Source organism: Camelus ferus, chromosome X, assembly GCF_009834535.1.
Source record: "Camelus ferus isolate YT-003-E chromosome X, BCGSAC_Cfer_1.0, whole genome shotgun sequence".
NCBI classification, from domain to species: Eukaryota; Metazoa; Chordata; class Mammalia; order Artiodactyla; family Camelidae; genus Camelus; species Camelus ferus.
Genome location: NC_045732.1, coordinates 65651683 through 65666178, shown reverse-complemented (window position 1 = coordinate 65666178; position 14496 = coordinate 65651683). Strand labels below are relative to the sequence as shown.

At 45.0% G+C, this 14496-nt stretch overlaps 1 protein-coding gene across 3 annotated transcripts in view; it reads right to left on the bottom strand.

Annotated features, from left to right (window-relative positions):
• The window catches only part of DRP2 (dystrophin related protein 2), a 41999-nt gene extending 28092 nt beyond the window's left edge, over positions 1 to 13907 (bottom strand). Inside the window, exons 1-3 of one of the 3 annotated variants that reach the window (XM_014565372.2) lie at positions 13790 to 13907; positions 13563 to 13630; positions 3433 to 3604 (exon numbers count right to left, since the gene is read on the bottom strand). In XM_014565372.2, the coding sequence (XP_014420858.1) occupies positions 3433 to 3543 (111 nt within the window). In that variant the 5' untranslated portion in view covers positions 3544 to 3604; positions 13563 to 13630; positions 13790 to 13907. Of the gene's footprint in view, positions 1 to 3432; positions 3656 to 13562; positions 13685 to 13789 lie in introns of those variants that run through there. The other 2 variants (XM_032475097.1, XM_032475096.1) reach the window with 2 other exon arrangements.
• Positions 13908 to 14496: the final 589 nt, after the last annotated feature.

Sequence of the window (14496 nt, the reverse complement as noted above, 5' to 3'; positions counted from 1 at the left end):
CCGTCGGGTCCTGTGGGGTTTGAAGAAGTGGGGGTTGTGCCAAATAGCCCTTCAGAAGTTCGCTACCTCCAGCGCAGTGCCAGACCTGCCCAGCCAGAGACAGAAGGGTGTGGAGGGCAGGGAGTGTGAAGGAGGAAATCTCAGCCTGGAGAAACCCACCTGCCTGCCTGCCTATCTACCTGCTTGCCTCCTCTGGAAAGAACATGGTCTTATTGGTGGCGGAGCCTCCTCTAGCCTCCCCTTCCCTCCAAACCATATTTCCTCACCACATAAGACTCTCCAGGCAAGGTAGGAAACCAGTCATCCCATTAAAACCACAGCTCGCAGCCACACACTGAAAGAGAAGCGAGGGAGCATCTAGGCTCTGAGGTCAGTCACCCTGAGTCCCCATGAGCTGACCCTACCTGTACTGCCGGGGGACCCGGTCGCGGGACTGGGCAGCCCCATGATGATCGCTCAGCATGAATCCGAATCTGGACTCAGTGCCTGGTGAGCCACAGGCAGTCCTGACAGGCTCTGAGCAGACTCCCTCGGGGAGGGCGGTCAGAGCTGAGCCAGGCCAGGAGGCGGGATCGGTCACCCTGTTTGTTTACTGACCCCCCAGGAATCCAGAGGGGGCGGCTAGGTCAGAGCTCTCGACGGTGAATCAGGGCTTTGTCCCTGGGGAATTCCACGTCGCTCCCCACTGGGCCCGCCACACTGGGGCCAGGAGGGCCCTCCCAGGCTGGCAAGGATGGCAGGAGTGGGACTGGGCATTCCATGGTGCTGAGGAGGGGCACACAGAGGGGATCTGCTGTTGATTGCTGTTCACTTTCCCTGGAAGACACAAAGGATTCACTCTGCCTCCAGGCCCACCCTCCCCCCCTGAGATGGAGGAAAGGATCAGATCACTTTGGTGACAAACCTCTGGTAAGCAATTTCCTCAAGGCCTGGCAAGACGATGCCAAGCTTGAAAATCAGCCTTGTCCTCGGCTAAGTTAGCATCCCCAGAGGCAGTGAGAAATGTGTGTGGCACACCTGGGGACAGAGCCGTGGGATGGCAGCGTTGGGAAGCTGGGCAGCAGAAGACTGATCCAAGCCCACAGTGGAAACGAGGGGGTGCTCTGCCCTTGGGAGGAGAGGTGGGAGAGCTTTGTTTCCCCCAGACCTCCCACTGCGCTCTAAGGCCAAGAGGAGATGGATGGCCTATGTGCATCCCACATGGACTTCTGCAGAGGGGGAGAAGGCAAGATGGAACCATGGAGTTAGCAGCTCTGTGCAGGGACCCAGTGCCAGGGAGGCTCCTGGGCCCTGCCTGTACTGTCCTGGGCCTCTGGCCTGAGGGGCAGGACCCCTTCTGGAAGTGGCCACTCTTCTCCTTTCCCAGCAGACTTGCCTGGGGAAAGGTTAACATTCCAGAGCTGGGCCCCCCACCCCTGAGCACTGAGGAAAAACACTTCGTTTTGACCAAAAAGAGTTCTGTTCCCATCCTCCTTTATCTCCCACAGAGTCTTCTGGGCTTTCCACAGTTCCACATTGTTTCCATGCTGAGGCCCACCTACAGGAATAGTTAGAGCAGCTGCCTGACCCTTTCTGGGGGTCCGGGATGGATGGGGGATGGCAAGGGATGGCAAGTCAAGAGCAGGGAGTGGCTTTAACCCTGGGTCGCAGCTTGGCTTCTGCTGGGATAATTGGGCTCAAGCCAGTCTCACAGAGTCTCCCGGACTGGGAATGCCGCTGAGTTAGAAGCAGCCTCTTGTGACCCAGCCACAACCAAGTTGTCCTGGTTCGGAGGGAAGTGCCCACGATCAGCTGGGCTCCATCTCTGTTAGCCTTTCACTCCCTCAAGCCTTCTTCTTCGTTTCCTGACTCCCCACTAGGCTCCCTGCTCTCCCCTCTGAGTTCCCCCTGATACTCACAAGTCCCCAGTACCAGAGTCAGGCACACAATAGACAAATTATGAATAATCATTGTTTTCTTTCCCTATCACTGGCCTTCTGCTTCTGGCTTTTGTGGCCAAGATATTTGCTTCTCACCCCTACTCCCCACAGGGCTCTCTCCTCATCTCTTGAAACTCTAAGACAAAATCAGGGCCGTAGAGAAGGAAGAGAAGAAACTAGACAATGACGGAGGGGAGGACTTGGTCTCACCATTCTCAGTCATGAAATGAAGCCCTCAGGTCCCCCTGCTGAGGTGGTAAAGCTTGGAGAGGGTGGGCAATGAGCAGGGCTAGCCTTCTGGAAGGATCCATGCTTCTCAAGCCCTTGACCCTATGAAAGCCCCACCCCAGAGAAGGGGTGGAGTTGCACAGGGGAACTCTTAAGTTGACACTGGCATTGAGAATGTGTTATAAGCAGCAAATTCCCTCTGGCTAGACGTGCAAAACAATTTGAGAGGGCCTGGATCTTTGGATCTTATGTATCTCTGGACCTTCACTTTCCCTCCTCTTTCTCCCCAAAATGGTCTCCCCAGAACCTACATTCTCCATCCCTGTATATTCAGCTGCCCTTTGCACCCCTGGCAGTAACTCAGCACCGCAGCCCGTCTGTGTGATACTAAGAACATAGTAATTTCACACACTCCCATTGCCTCTGGACCCCAAGGCACTGCAGGGCAGGCCAAAGTCTGCTTACACTTCTCCCTTGTCCAGTCAACTTCCCCGTGGACCTCCCTCATTGTCAGGAAAGGGGGCTGCACTCTTGTGATTACTGCCTCTCACACATCCTCTGCCCACCTAGCGAAATACACAGGTGGCCACACACCTAGCACTCCACTCCACTCCTAGAGGAGGAGAGAGAGAGGAGAGGCAAGTATGAAGCTCAGGGGATCCTCAGTGAGGCTAACCCAGGAGTGGCAAGTAACACTAGGTACTTGAGAGCAAGAACCAGTGAAAGGGGAGGGTATAGTTCAACTGGAGAGTTCATGCTTAGCATGAACAAGGTCCTAAGTTCAATCCCCATTATCGCTGTTAAAAAATAAATAAATAAAAATCTAATTACCTCCATTCCCCAAGCAAAAAAAACAAAAACAAAAACAAAAACAAAATAAAAAGAACCAATGGAAGGAGAGAGAATATTCTGCAGGTGCAGAATATGAGGTAAGCAACAGAGAAACCAAGACAAGACAAAGGAATGTTCTGCCTTGTCCTAGGCCATGCCCTGAAGGATCACGCTCTTCTGGGACCTCCCTTGGAAGGTTAACATGAAACCAGCCCCCTCAGCTATTGTGGGCCCTTTGGCTGGCCCAGCCCAACACATTTCCTTGCTGCACGCCCCCATACAAGGCCTCATGAGTGACAGGGATGGGCCAGAGGAAGCCTCGTGCTATCCAAAGGGTTTCTTGTATGTGGAGAGCATCCCTGAGCCTTCAGAAGCATGGATACACACAAGATCACACATAGATCCTGTGTCCACCCTGTTTACACAGGTCTTTCTTTTGCTATCAGCCTCTTACCTGGGGGCAGGTGCTTCTGAGGCTGCTGCTGTGATGGAAGAGGTCAGCTGCCCGCCATTCATGACATCGTGGGAGGGTGTAAGGGCATCCCTGCATGACCATAGGTTGCATCAGAATCAAGGCTCATGGAGGGGTGAGGATGAGCAGTGCACCAACCATTGAACATAGGCACCTGGAATAGTAACAAAGAGAGATTTAAAGTCAAAATCTAGAAAAAGGTCTGTAAATCCAGCACTAACACAGAGGTGCCTTGACCAGTTAATGGAAATAAGAATTCAAAGCTTACAGACCTACCCAATAGCTTTTCCCAGGCCATCGTGTACCATAAAAGACTTGATGTAATTATTGATCAAGGAAGTAGTTATTGTTTCTCTATTGTGCTTTGTGCTAGAGACACAAAGACAATACGCTGCCTGAGATCTCACAGCCTGGGGATGGGGTGTGGGAGATGGAGGGGGGCAGTCATGTAAGCTGATAATGATAATAAAACAATTATGCGTCAAATGCTATAATCGACGTTTGACCAAAAGGCCAGGGGAGCACAGAGTGTAGAAGAACTAACTCTATCTGGGAATGTACAATGTTTTCAGAGAGACTGTATTTGAGATGAGTCTTGAAGGACAGGTAGATGTTTTCCTGTGCAGAGAAGGGGAAAAAGGTAGAAATGCCTTCCGAGCAGAAGGACCCACCTGTGCAAAGGTGGATGTCACACGCACAAAAAAAGCACAGCATGTTCAGAGAACAGTAAATTCAGTATGGCTAGAGTTTAGGAGGCACAGAGATGAAAAAGACATGATGCCTGTGCCTGAGAAGTTCACATACAGAGAGAACAGACATGGGGAAAATCAAGCCAGAAAGTGTTACTTGCATTGATAATAGAAGTATCTGTGGCATGGAGTGAAGGGATGGATGAGGAGAGTTCTACCTGGTCACATCAGGAAAAGTCTCCCTAGAGGAAATATGCTTGAGGTGAGTCATGAAAGAGAAATCAGATTGTCATCAGGCAGAGAAAATAAAACAAAAGAGATCATTTCAAACAGCGCAAAAATAAATGTACAGTGTGACCAGAGTGTAAGGTAGGTGCCTTGTGGGGAGGAGCAGATGAGGCTGTGGCCAGATTGGGTCATGTCTTGAATGATAAGCAGAGGATTCTAGGCTTTATCTTGTAGACAATAGGGAGGCACTGAAGATTTTAAGCAGGGTAGTGACACGACCAGATTTGCAATTTCGAAAGAGCCCTCTGGCTGCCTTGTGGAGTGATTCTCCCAAGGGAAGAACCCATTGAGAAGCTGTTCTAACAGGCAGGCAGTTGCAGTGATGAGGGAGCAGAGAAGATGGCTTTGAGATACACTGAAGGGGTAAAATTCACTGGGCTCTGTGATCACTTGGGTGTGAAGGGCGAGGGAGGTGAAGGAGTCAAAGATTTCTAATTTGGGAGCTGGGTAGATAATGCTGCCAACAGCAAGAGAGGGAAGACAGGAGAAGAAGCAAACTTGGTGTGGTAGAGGATGAGGGCCATGTTCTGTAATAAGCTGTGCTTGAGGCATGTTCAGTTTTTGATGTCAAGAGCTACGCTTAGGAAAGATATGAGTGAAAAAATTAAATGTCCAAAGCAATGGACAGTTTAGTGAATGTATCCAAAGTTGATGGGAATGGATGGCTAAGACAATGCTTGAAAATGATCAAAGTGTTATCTTTTAGTGCTGGGTAGAGACATGCAAACCCTGATCCAAACAGCAGGAAGTGAGCATCTTCGATTCCTGATGCTGATGGTTAAGTTGTTAACATGTTTGGTCTCTATTTCAGTGGTTCCCAACATTTTAGGTATAAGGGCCCCTTCTTAAAATAAAAATAAAAATATCTCACTTCACCCACTCACACCTACATAGTAGCTGTAAATTTAGTACCTACAGAGTGAGAAAAACACTTACACATTTAAAGATCTGTGGACTCCTTAAGCACCCTTCCCTCCTCCTCATGGGTCCGCGCTCCCAAGATTGGGGACTATCACAGATCACTAAGGTGCAAAAATCTATGGTTTGAATGACACTTTATTGTAGTCAAAGTCCCTGGAGATCACACAGCTACATAGTTTCTCATCCCCAAAGAGATTCCCCCAAAGAATGGTTGAAAAGAGGGATCCCCTCTGATCCAACACCAACATAAAAGAATTAATCACTCAGATCAAAACTGAAGTATTGCTATGGACATGTTGTAAGTATGAAGGCTAGGAAAGGCTTGTTTTCAGACCTTTTTTATATTCACATTTTAATTTTTGCTGATTATAGAAGTAATGCATATTCTTTATAGAAAAACTGAAAATACAGAAACTCACAACTGAAAATAAAAATAACCAATAGTACTACTACCAAGAGATTACTAACAGGTCTGAACCTTACAGTAGTTTTTCTATGAAAAATATATACATACACTTTGGAAATAAAATTGTCATATTATATATATATGTATTTTGTGTCATGCTTTTTTTTCATTTGCCATTTATATGATGATCAGTTTATAATATCACTATTTCTCTAAAACATGATTTCTAATGGCTGCAAAGATGGTAGACTGCTATGATTGAGGCCATGGGCTTTGGCATCAGACAGACATAGGGTGAAACCCACACTATTCAACCTATTAACAGTGTGGCCTGGGGCAAGTTAACCTCTCTGAGCTTCAGTGTGTTCATCTGTAACATAAGGATGACTATCCTCAAAGACTTGCTCTAATGATTAAAATTTAAAATGTTTTAAGGTGACTTAGCACAGTGTCTGGCAATAGTACACTGTTAAATAAATGTTACATGCAGTTATTGTTGTATATTATTTTACTGAATGGATATGTCATAATTTATTTTGCCAGCCTTATGCATATTTGTGATTCTTTCCTTAGGATAATCTCCTAGAAGGGAGAATTCCTGGATCAAAAGGTGTGAGCCAATTTCAGACTTGTGATACATACTTCTAAACTGCCCTAGGAAAAAGTCAGATCACTTTATACTACCACCAGCAATGTATGAGAGTGACAGTTTCCCAGCACACTTGCCAACAGTGAGTACTCTTATTTTTAAAGTATTTTTTCCAGTTTTATAAGTGAGGATGGCATCTTGAAGACTACTTTGTATTTCCTTAATTACTAGAAGTGCTTAACTTTTTCTTTACATTTTTAGTGGCCAGTTGTATTTCTTCTTTCATAAACTTTTTCTCTTTTGAGGTTCACATTTCTACAGATTAACTTCCTTCCTTCTTATTCCTCTACCGGCCTGATGTCAGGTTGACACTTCACAAAACAAAAATACAACAAACCCAGGAATCAGAGAATTCAGATCATTCTGGTCCTAGCATAACTATCCTCTGCTATTTTCAGACTTTGTCACTGACTGTAACCTCACGTCATTTCACCTCTCTAGACCTTGGTTTGCTAAGCTGTAAAATGTTAAACAGTTGCCACACATCAAAATGCTAGCATTCCCTGTATTTCTATAGCATGCTTTTGTAGTCTGCTATACTGCCTGTCTTGATCCTCAGTACAACCTGATAAGGTTCTCCCAGCCAGAATCATGATCCCATCTAACAGATGAAAATGTTGAGACACAAGTGAACCTGGGCCTCCTGACCCCTGGCCAGTGCTCTTTGTTCTACACAAAGATTCTTCTTTCTGCCTCTTTAGTTATCTCCATCCTATCCCAAATTACTACCTACACATATTGATTCTCTTCTTATTTCCCTTTTTAACTTGCAGAGGCTGTGAGGAATTGGAGGTGAGTTGGTCAAGCATAAGGAATAAGACAGCTAAACAAAAAAAGTATCACTTAAGGGAGAAAATGATTCATACCTTACATGGGCCACAGAAATCATGCTATAAGAGCAGAAACTGTTTACTTCAAGTTGGAGGGATTTCAGAGGTATTTACAGAAGAGATGTTTTTGAGCTAAGGTGACAGAGAGGATTTGGACACACAAAGTAGTGTGGAGGATGTTTTTGGGGTGTCACTCACTCTTTTGTGCTCTCCTCTAGGGATCCTGCTAGATACTAAGCTATGGCTTTTTCCCACTAAGAATACTTTTTTCTTGGTTCTCAAAATCATACACAGGCCCCTCCAGGAGGATTCACTGTTTCTCTTGGGCAGAGATAAAAGCTTTAAAAATGTGTGGGAAATACCAGGATTCCAGCACAAAAGCAAGGTTGTTGGCTCACGGAGGACAAGGTCCGGGCCGGATACTTATTTCTATCCTACATTTTTTTTTTTTTTGACACAGAACCAGACACAGAACAGGCACTCAGTGAATGTTTCCTGACTTGATCTTTTAAATTAAAGTATAGTTGATTTTCAATATCATATTAGTTTCAGGTGTACAAGATAGTGATTCAGTATTTTTATACTCCATTTAAAGTTATTACGAACTAATGGCTTTATTTCCCTGTGCTCTAAAAAATACCCTTTTTGCTCATATATTTTATCCATAGACAAATACTCTATGTTATCACTTATATGTGGAATCTAAAAAATAAAACAAATGTGTATAACAAAATGGAAAGAGACTCACAAATCTAGAGAAAAAAACTAGTGGTTACCAGTAGCGAGACGTAATTGGGAAGAGGCGAGATAGAGGTATGGGATTAAGAGACACAAACTGACTTGATGTATTGAATTGAACTCCAATTAGGTAGGTGTACAGGTTCTCAACTTTGGAGGTACAAAGCCCAGGAGGCACGAAGAGTAAGGCTTTGGATACACATATTTACTTGCATTTATGTGAACTGATGTATATGGAACTTTACTATTTGAAGCTTGAAATGGCAAAAAACTGCAAATAACCTAAATAAATAAATAATGGTGCATCCATATAATGGAATTCTATACAGCTATTAAAAACATTCCTTTGGGATTTTTTCTTATTTTCCCTCTTTTCAAAAACTTAAATATAACTTACAAAAAGTGCATAAAACATATGTGTAAAATACATTGAATTATTATAAAGCGAATCTCCATATAATCACTGCTTGGACTGAGAAATAGAATAATTACTCACACCCAGAAAAGTCCCATGTCGCCAATGAAAGATGAAGTTTTTACTGAATATCCTTTTGTACCTTTTGAATTTTGAACCGTACAAATATATTTGCTATTTAACAGCTACTTTCTCCCTCCTTCCCTACTCCTCACCCCAGTGCCATGGGCATCTTCAACTGTTTTTTGGAAAGGTTGGTATAGCAGCTTTTCCATAACCAAATAAATAATAACAGTTAAAAGTTACTGTATTCCACATTTCACACATATTAACTAGTCTGTCTGTATATATCAAGTCATTTAATCCTCAGGACAACACTAGTAAGTAGTTATTATTGTTGTCTGTATTATGCTGATAAGAACACGGTGGCACAGAGACAGTAAGTAACTTGTTCAAAGTGATACTGTGAATATGAGGTGAGGAACTAGTTGGGATTAATATCCAGGCAGGTGTGTCCCACAATACAAGTTCCTCAAAGCTACACTATTCTGCCTCTGTAAATTCTAGAACCCAGACTCTGAGGCATTGTGGTCACTGACACCTGGAAAGTAGAGAAGATTTCTGGCTGTGGCCCGCCAGCTGGGAGCCCAAGTGCCAACTCGGATGTGCCACCACCAGGCAAAGACACAAGCAATTAAGAACAGACAGGATGCAGTGATTCTGGGGTGTCACCCAGCTGGCAAATCTTACAGAGCATTTAAATGACCTTCCCAGGACATTTGAGAAGTAAAATTCTGGTCAGCTCTCCTGGTCTGACCTCAGAGCTTCCCCAGTGCCTTAGAGCTCAGTAAATTTTTTTTTTGGATGCATGGATAAGCTCTTTCCACCTATAAAATGGAGAAGTCTAGGAACCAATCCTACAGAAATACTTGCAGAAGTTGGACGAGGGTGTCTGCTGCAGTATTGTTTGCAATTGCAAAACTCTGCAATTGACTCAAATGTCCATCAGCGAGGGACTGGTTAAGTGGACTGCGTCGGAGAGGCGGCACCGTTTGACAGTGAAGGGCGTGGGCTCAGAGCCAGCACGCTCGAGTTTGCATCCTGGCTCCGTCACCTATCATCACAGGTTGGATGAGCTCCCTGACTTCCATGCTTCAGTCCCTGCATCTGTAAAACGGGGATAACGAAAAGACCTACTTCATAGCCTTGTTGTAAGGAGTTAATTCATAGTTTCTGACATCTAGTAGGTACTCAAATCTTTTCTATTACTGTAGCCACTCACACAAAGGAATATTACGTAGCTGTTAAAAAGAAAGAGATAGTTCTGTACTCACTGATTTGAACAGATGTCTAAGATATATATTTTAGGTTAAAAAAAGACAAGTGTCAGAATTCATATGTCTGGTAGAACTCCAATGTTGTAAAAAACCCTTTTCTTTCTGTGTATGCACAGAAAGCAAGTCTGCAAGGATGCACAAAACTGTTCAGTAATATTGCTTCTAGAGTTGTATGAGCGGGACTTTCCTTTTGACTTTATACACTTTGTGTGTGTGTGTGTGTGTGTGTGTGTGTGTATACATATATATATAATTTTTTACAACAAGCATTTATTATTCTTGGAAGAAAAAAATAAATAGGGAAGACTTCTAAATCACGAGAGGCATGGGAAAGAGCAGGGCAGTGAAAAGAAGACTCCTTTCCGTGAGCTAGAGATTCCTCTCTTCAATCCAAGGCAACACACGGCACTGCCTTTCTACCTAACAGCATGGCACTAAGAGACAAGACACATTTCATTTGTACTGATCCTTGTTATGTGTTCCTAAAATAATTCCTGCAATGTAGCCAAAAACCAAGGTTCTGCTCCAGATGCTCTCACTTAATGAATAAATCATGGGAACACAGATTGTCAAGCTGGTAGGGACCTCAGAGATTATCTAGGCCAACCCGCTCATTTACAAACGGAAGCAATGAAATGTGTTCCTGAGAAGCTAGCTGTTAAGAAACTTTGAGAAATAAAATTTATTTTCCAGTGAGGGAAAAAAAATCAGAGATGTATTCTCACGAGGAGAATGTTATTCTAAGAACCAATTAATGCAATACATCGGTGGGAGTATAAGTTAGTAAACCATTTTGGAGAGCAATTTGACAGTTATCTCCCAAAGGTGAAAATTCTCATACCCTGTGATGGGATTAGTCCCTCCTAGGTATATAGTCACATACAACTATCTACACAGGAATGATCATAGTGGCCCTAACTGTGAACCCAAAATTGGAAATAGCCTAAATGTCCATAAACAGAAGAATGGATAAATAAATCATAGCATATTCATTAAGTGGAATGCTATACAATAGTGAAAAATGAATGAACTAGAGCCACATGTCACAACATGGATGAATTTCACAAATATAACATTGACTAGAAAAAAACAACCTGGAGAAGAATATATACCACCGATATACATTTTTAAAATACATAAAGCAGTGGCATATGCTGCTTAAAGACACATACATATGTAGTAAAAGTAAAAATAAATGCATGAGAATAATAAACGCAAAATCCACAGAGACTGGTTACTTCAGAAGGAAGAAAGCAGGGAGTTCTAATCACAGAAGGAGAGACAGAAGGTTTCAACTCTACTGATGATGTTTTTTCTTAAGCTGGGTGGTGGGTAGGTATCCTGATTTTCATTCTATTATTCTTTATACCTCTTTGAATGTCTACAAATTTTCATAACTCAATGTTTTAAAGAATGTAACAAATCCCACGCTGAAAGGGAAATTCATAATTTCAGATATAACAAAAGAACTAAAGAAATGGATATGATACAAATGTCTCACTCAAAAAGACAGGATTATTCCTTAAACCTACTTCATTTTCCTGGGACTAGTTTCTCAGGAAGGAACTTGTTAGAGAAGCCACAATTGGGCACAGGGAACTGAGAATCAGGAGGTAAGATTCCACTCTCTCAGATATTAAAAAGGACAATTTCATTAATCTCTCAATTTTTTCACGCTTAAAAATGTGTTGTGATTTTAAAAACTGGATTCGATTATTTTTTAGGTTTATAAAAAGCACTTCCTAAAACTGTGTATGCAAGATGCTAACTTTTTTTTCCACGGAGAAGAGTGTTCCCTGGTCAAATCCATTTGGGATACACTGGGTCGTCAAAATTAAACAGCTTTATTTACACTTATATACATTCTGACTCTCCAAGAGGAGAATTCAGTTATGAAGTGTTTTCAAAAAATTATTTGGAGCATAGAAGGCACCCCGCCCCACCACCATTCCTTATTTTAAAACAGAATCTATTAACATTCTCTCAGAACAGTGTTCTGTGAAACATCCATTTGGTAAATGTCGTCCTAGAAGGATTTATCTCGCTTACTTGTTCAGTTGCTGATGTATGTTTGGAATTCTTTGTAAGAGAGGAGAGTAGTTTCCTAGTATAACTTCCATAGAGTGGGTTTCCTTTGAGGGAGTGTCCCTGGCCAATTTAGAAGGCTGTGTTTTTTGGGCTTTGCGAGTGAGAGCCCGTCCCAGCTGACACTGTGGACTTAACATTAGAAACTTTTGAGTACCTATGATTAGAAGTGCTGCATCCCAGATGTGCTCTCTGCATCAGGCTCTTGGGCCTTTGCTAAGTTTGCTGCTTCAAGCTGTGCCTCCCTCCTTTGGGTGATTGTGGAGCTGAAGGGTGCTCTGGACCGGAGCTCAGGGCAGAGAGCCTGGGAGGACCACTCTCACAAGAAGAGGAGCCCCATCTAAGTGCCTTCATCCTCCAGCACTGGTTTGCAGGAGGTAGGACTGCAGAGCCGAGGCCAGCCCACCCAGGAAAAGAGGGCTCCGTCTTCTTCCAGGGACAGGACACTCATCACTTCCCCTGACAGCGTGGCCTTTTGGGGTGAGGGGTTCCTTAGAAGGTCCCAAGGTTCTCTGGAACTGTCTCCCCATCCAAATCCCAGAGGGGAAATCTCCTGGGGTTTGTGGCTCCCACAGGGCCTTTTAAAAGGTGATTTACCTGAGGGCCTTTCATCTAGAAACAAAGATTCCTTCGGAAAAGTGAGGCGCTAAGGTGAACTCAACATAGAGATTTTTAAAGCTTTCTGTTCCTTTGAACAATCAAAAAGAAAACATAAGAGGAAAGTATGTTCTTTTCCAGGCACCAGGCACCAGGCTCTCGGTGGAAGCAGGCAGCCACCGCAGCTACTGCTCCTCTTTCTCTACCCTACTCCGCCCAGCCCTGTGCCCAGCCCCGACCTCAACACCTATGAGGCCTGGCTCCCCCTCCCTCCCAAAGGCAGAATAAGCCTGAACTCCCCACACAGCCTCAGGCCCACTTACCAGGCTGGGGCATTGGGCCTGATGCTGGGGAAAGGTGACGAGAGCAGAAGGAAAGGGGTATTGGATTCCACGAGGGGCAAAAGCCCCATTTCAAAGCTCTCCCAGATCTGCTCTCAGGAGTGGAGAGGTGCCTCTTGGTTACAGAGGCTAGAAAGGAAATCGAGGGAAGCAGCAAGGGGAAAACTGCAACAGGGAAGCCGGACTGAGCCAGGAAGTAAATGCAGAGATTAGGATGCGCTTCAGCCCCGGGCTCCTAGGTCAGAGCCTGGGTTACTCCAGGGAAGCGCTTCTGTGTCCGGTCTGCTGGCCAGACACTCATTTGTTCAGGGAGCCTGCTCCGAGGTCCTGGTTTCCTCTCTCCTTCCTTTTCAGCCAAGGCTTTCCACACCCCTTTGCTTCCCTCCCGCTGGGAAAGCCATCCGTGGACAAAAAGCATGTCATTGAGAACAGACATAAATAAATAAACAAGTAAATATATAAATGCCCCTCTCTTCTCAAAGCTGCAAACTATGGACCTTCCTCTTATTCATTTTTAGACCATAGTTGCTCAGATTGGCTGGAGTTTCTATTCCTGGGTATCTTTTTTTTCCCTTCTACAAATCCAAGCAGTGGCTACTTCATTATGGGCATTTTTTAATGCAAGTTTCCCCCCCAAAGGCACAAGCAGACGGCAGGCAGGCAGGCAGGTGCACACACACAAACACACACAGACACACACACATGGGCTCACACACAGGCGCACACAGAGTACCTCTGGAGCTTCCCTTCCCTCAGTCATTTCCTCTTACCAGCTGAAAAAGGGCGAGGCTTGGAAATCATTTCTCTGTGGCCTACCTTCTGATTCCGGCAAGTCTGAGGATCAGGCGGCAACTGGGAGCTGGGTGGCCGGGGCTGGGCTGCCTCTGTGAATCAGCAAAGAAGTCCCTGAGACAGGGATGCCGACAGCTGCTGTGTGCACACTCTCCCTCCGTCTCCCCCACCTCCCTGCCCTCCTTCTCCTGCTCCTCCTCCCCTTTCCCAGCCGTTCTGTGTTGCTATGCCATCATATCACCAGGGCTCACAGCATCGCTCCCTCCGAACTCAGGCAGAGATACCCTTGACTGGGCAAATGCAGAAAGAGCAAGGACAGTTTTGTCAAACTACCAGAGCCTTGGCGGCTCTCAGAGATTTCAATTCATTAGAAGCAGAGGAGGAAAGCGGAAGAGGCTGAGAGGCAGAGGGGGAGAGGGGGAGAGGCTTCCACTGGGAAGGAGGAGACAAAAGAGGCTGGGAGATCAATACAAGCTGCTGAGTGAGGAGCCTGGGCCCCAACTTCCACAGATCCAACCCAGAGCCAAAGCCAACTTCAGAGCCAGCAGCTGGCAGGGCCCCTCGGTAGCCAGTCCAGGATTCAGTTTCTGTGTTAGAGGTTGAAACACTCTGCTCTAAAATCGTCACTGGTACCCAAAGTACAGTCTTGGGCCCAGGGCAGTCTGCCAGTCACCAGTGAGTTCCATCCTCACCTCCTCTTAGATCTACATGTATAGACAATGAGGACAGTGAGGGAACCAAAATGGACCTTGAATGATTTGAGAAAATACAGCTCCTCCATGCCTCCCCTCAGCAGCTACCACTGTCACTCTCCTTTCCTCTGTCCATCCCAGCCCTCACTCCTTTAACTGTCACTCCTGTTAAAGAGGAGAGGGTAGGAACTCCAAACATGCTGAGATTCCTGGTAGAAGCCACTATAGAGATGGAGGGGATTATATCCCTTTACAGAGTGCCCAGC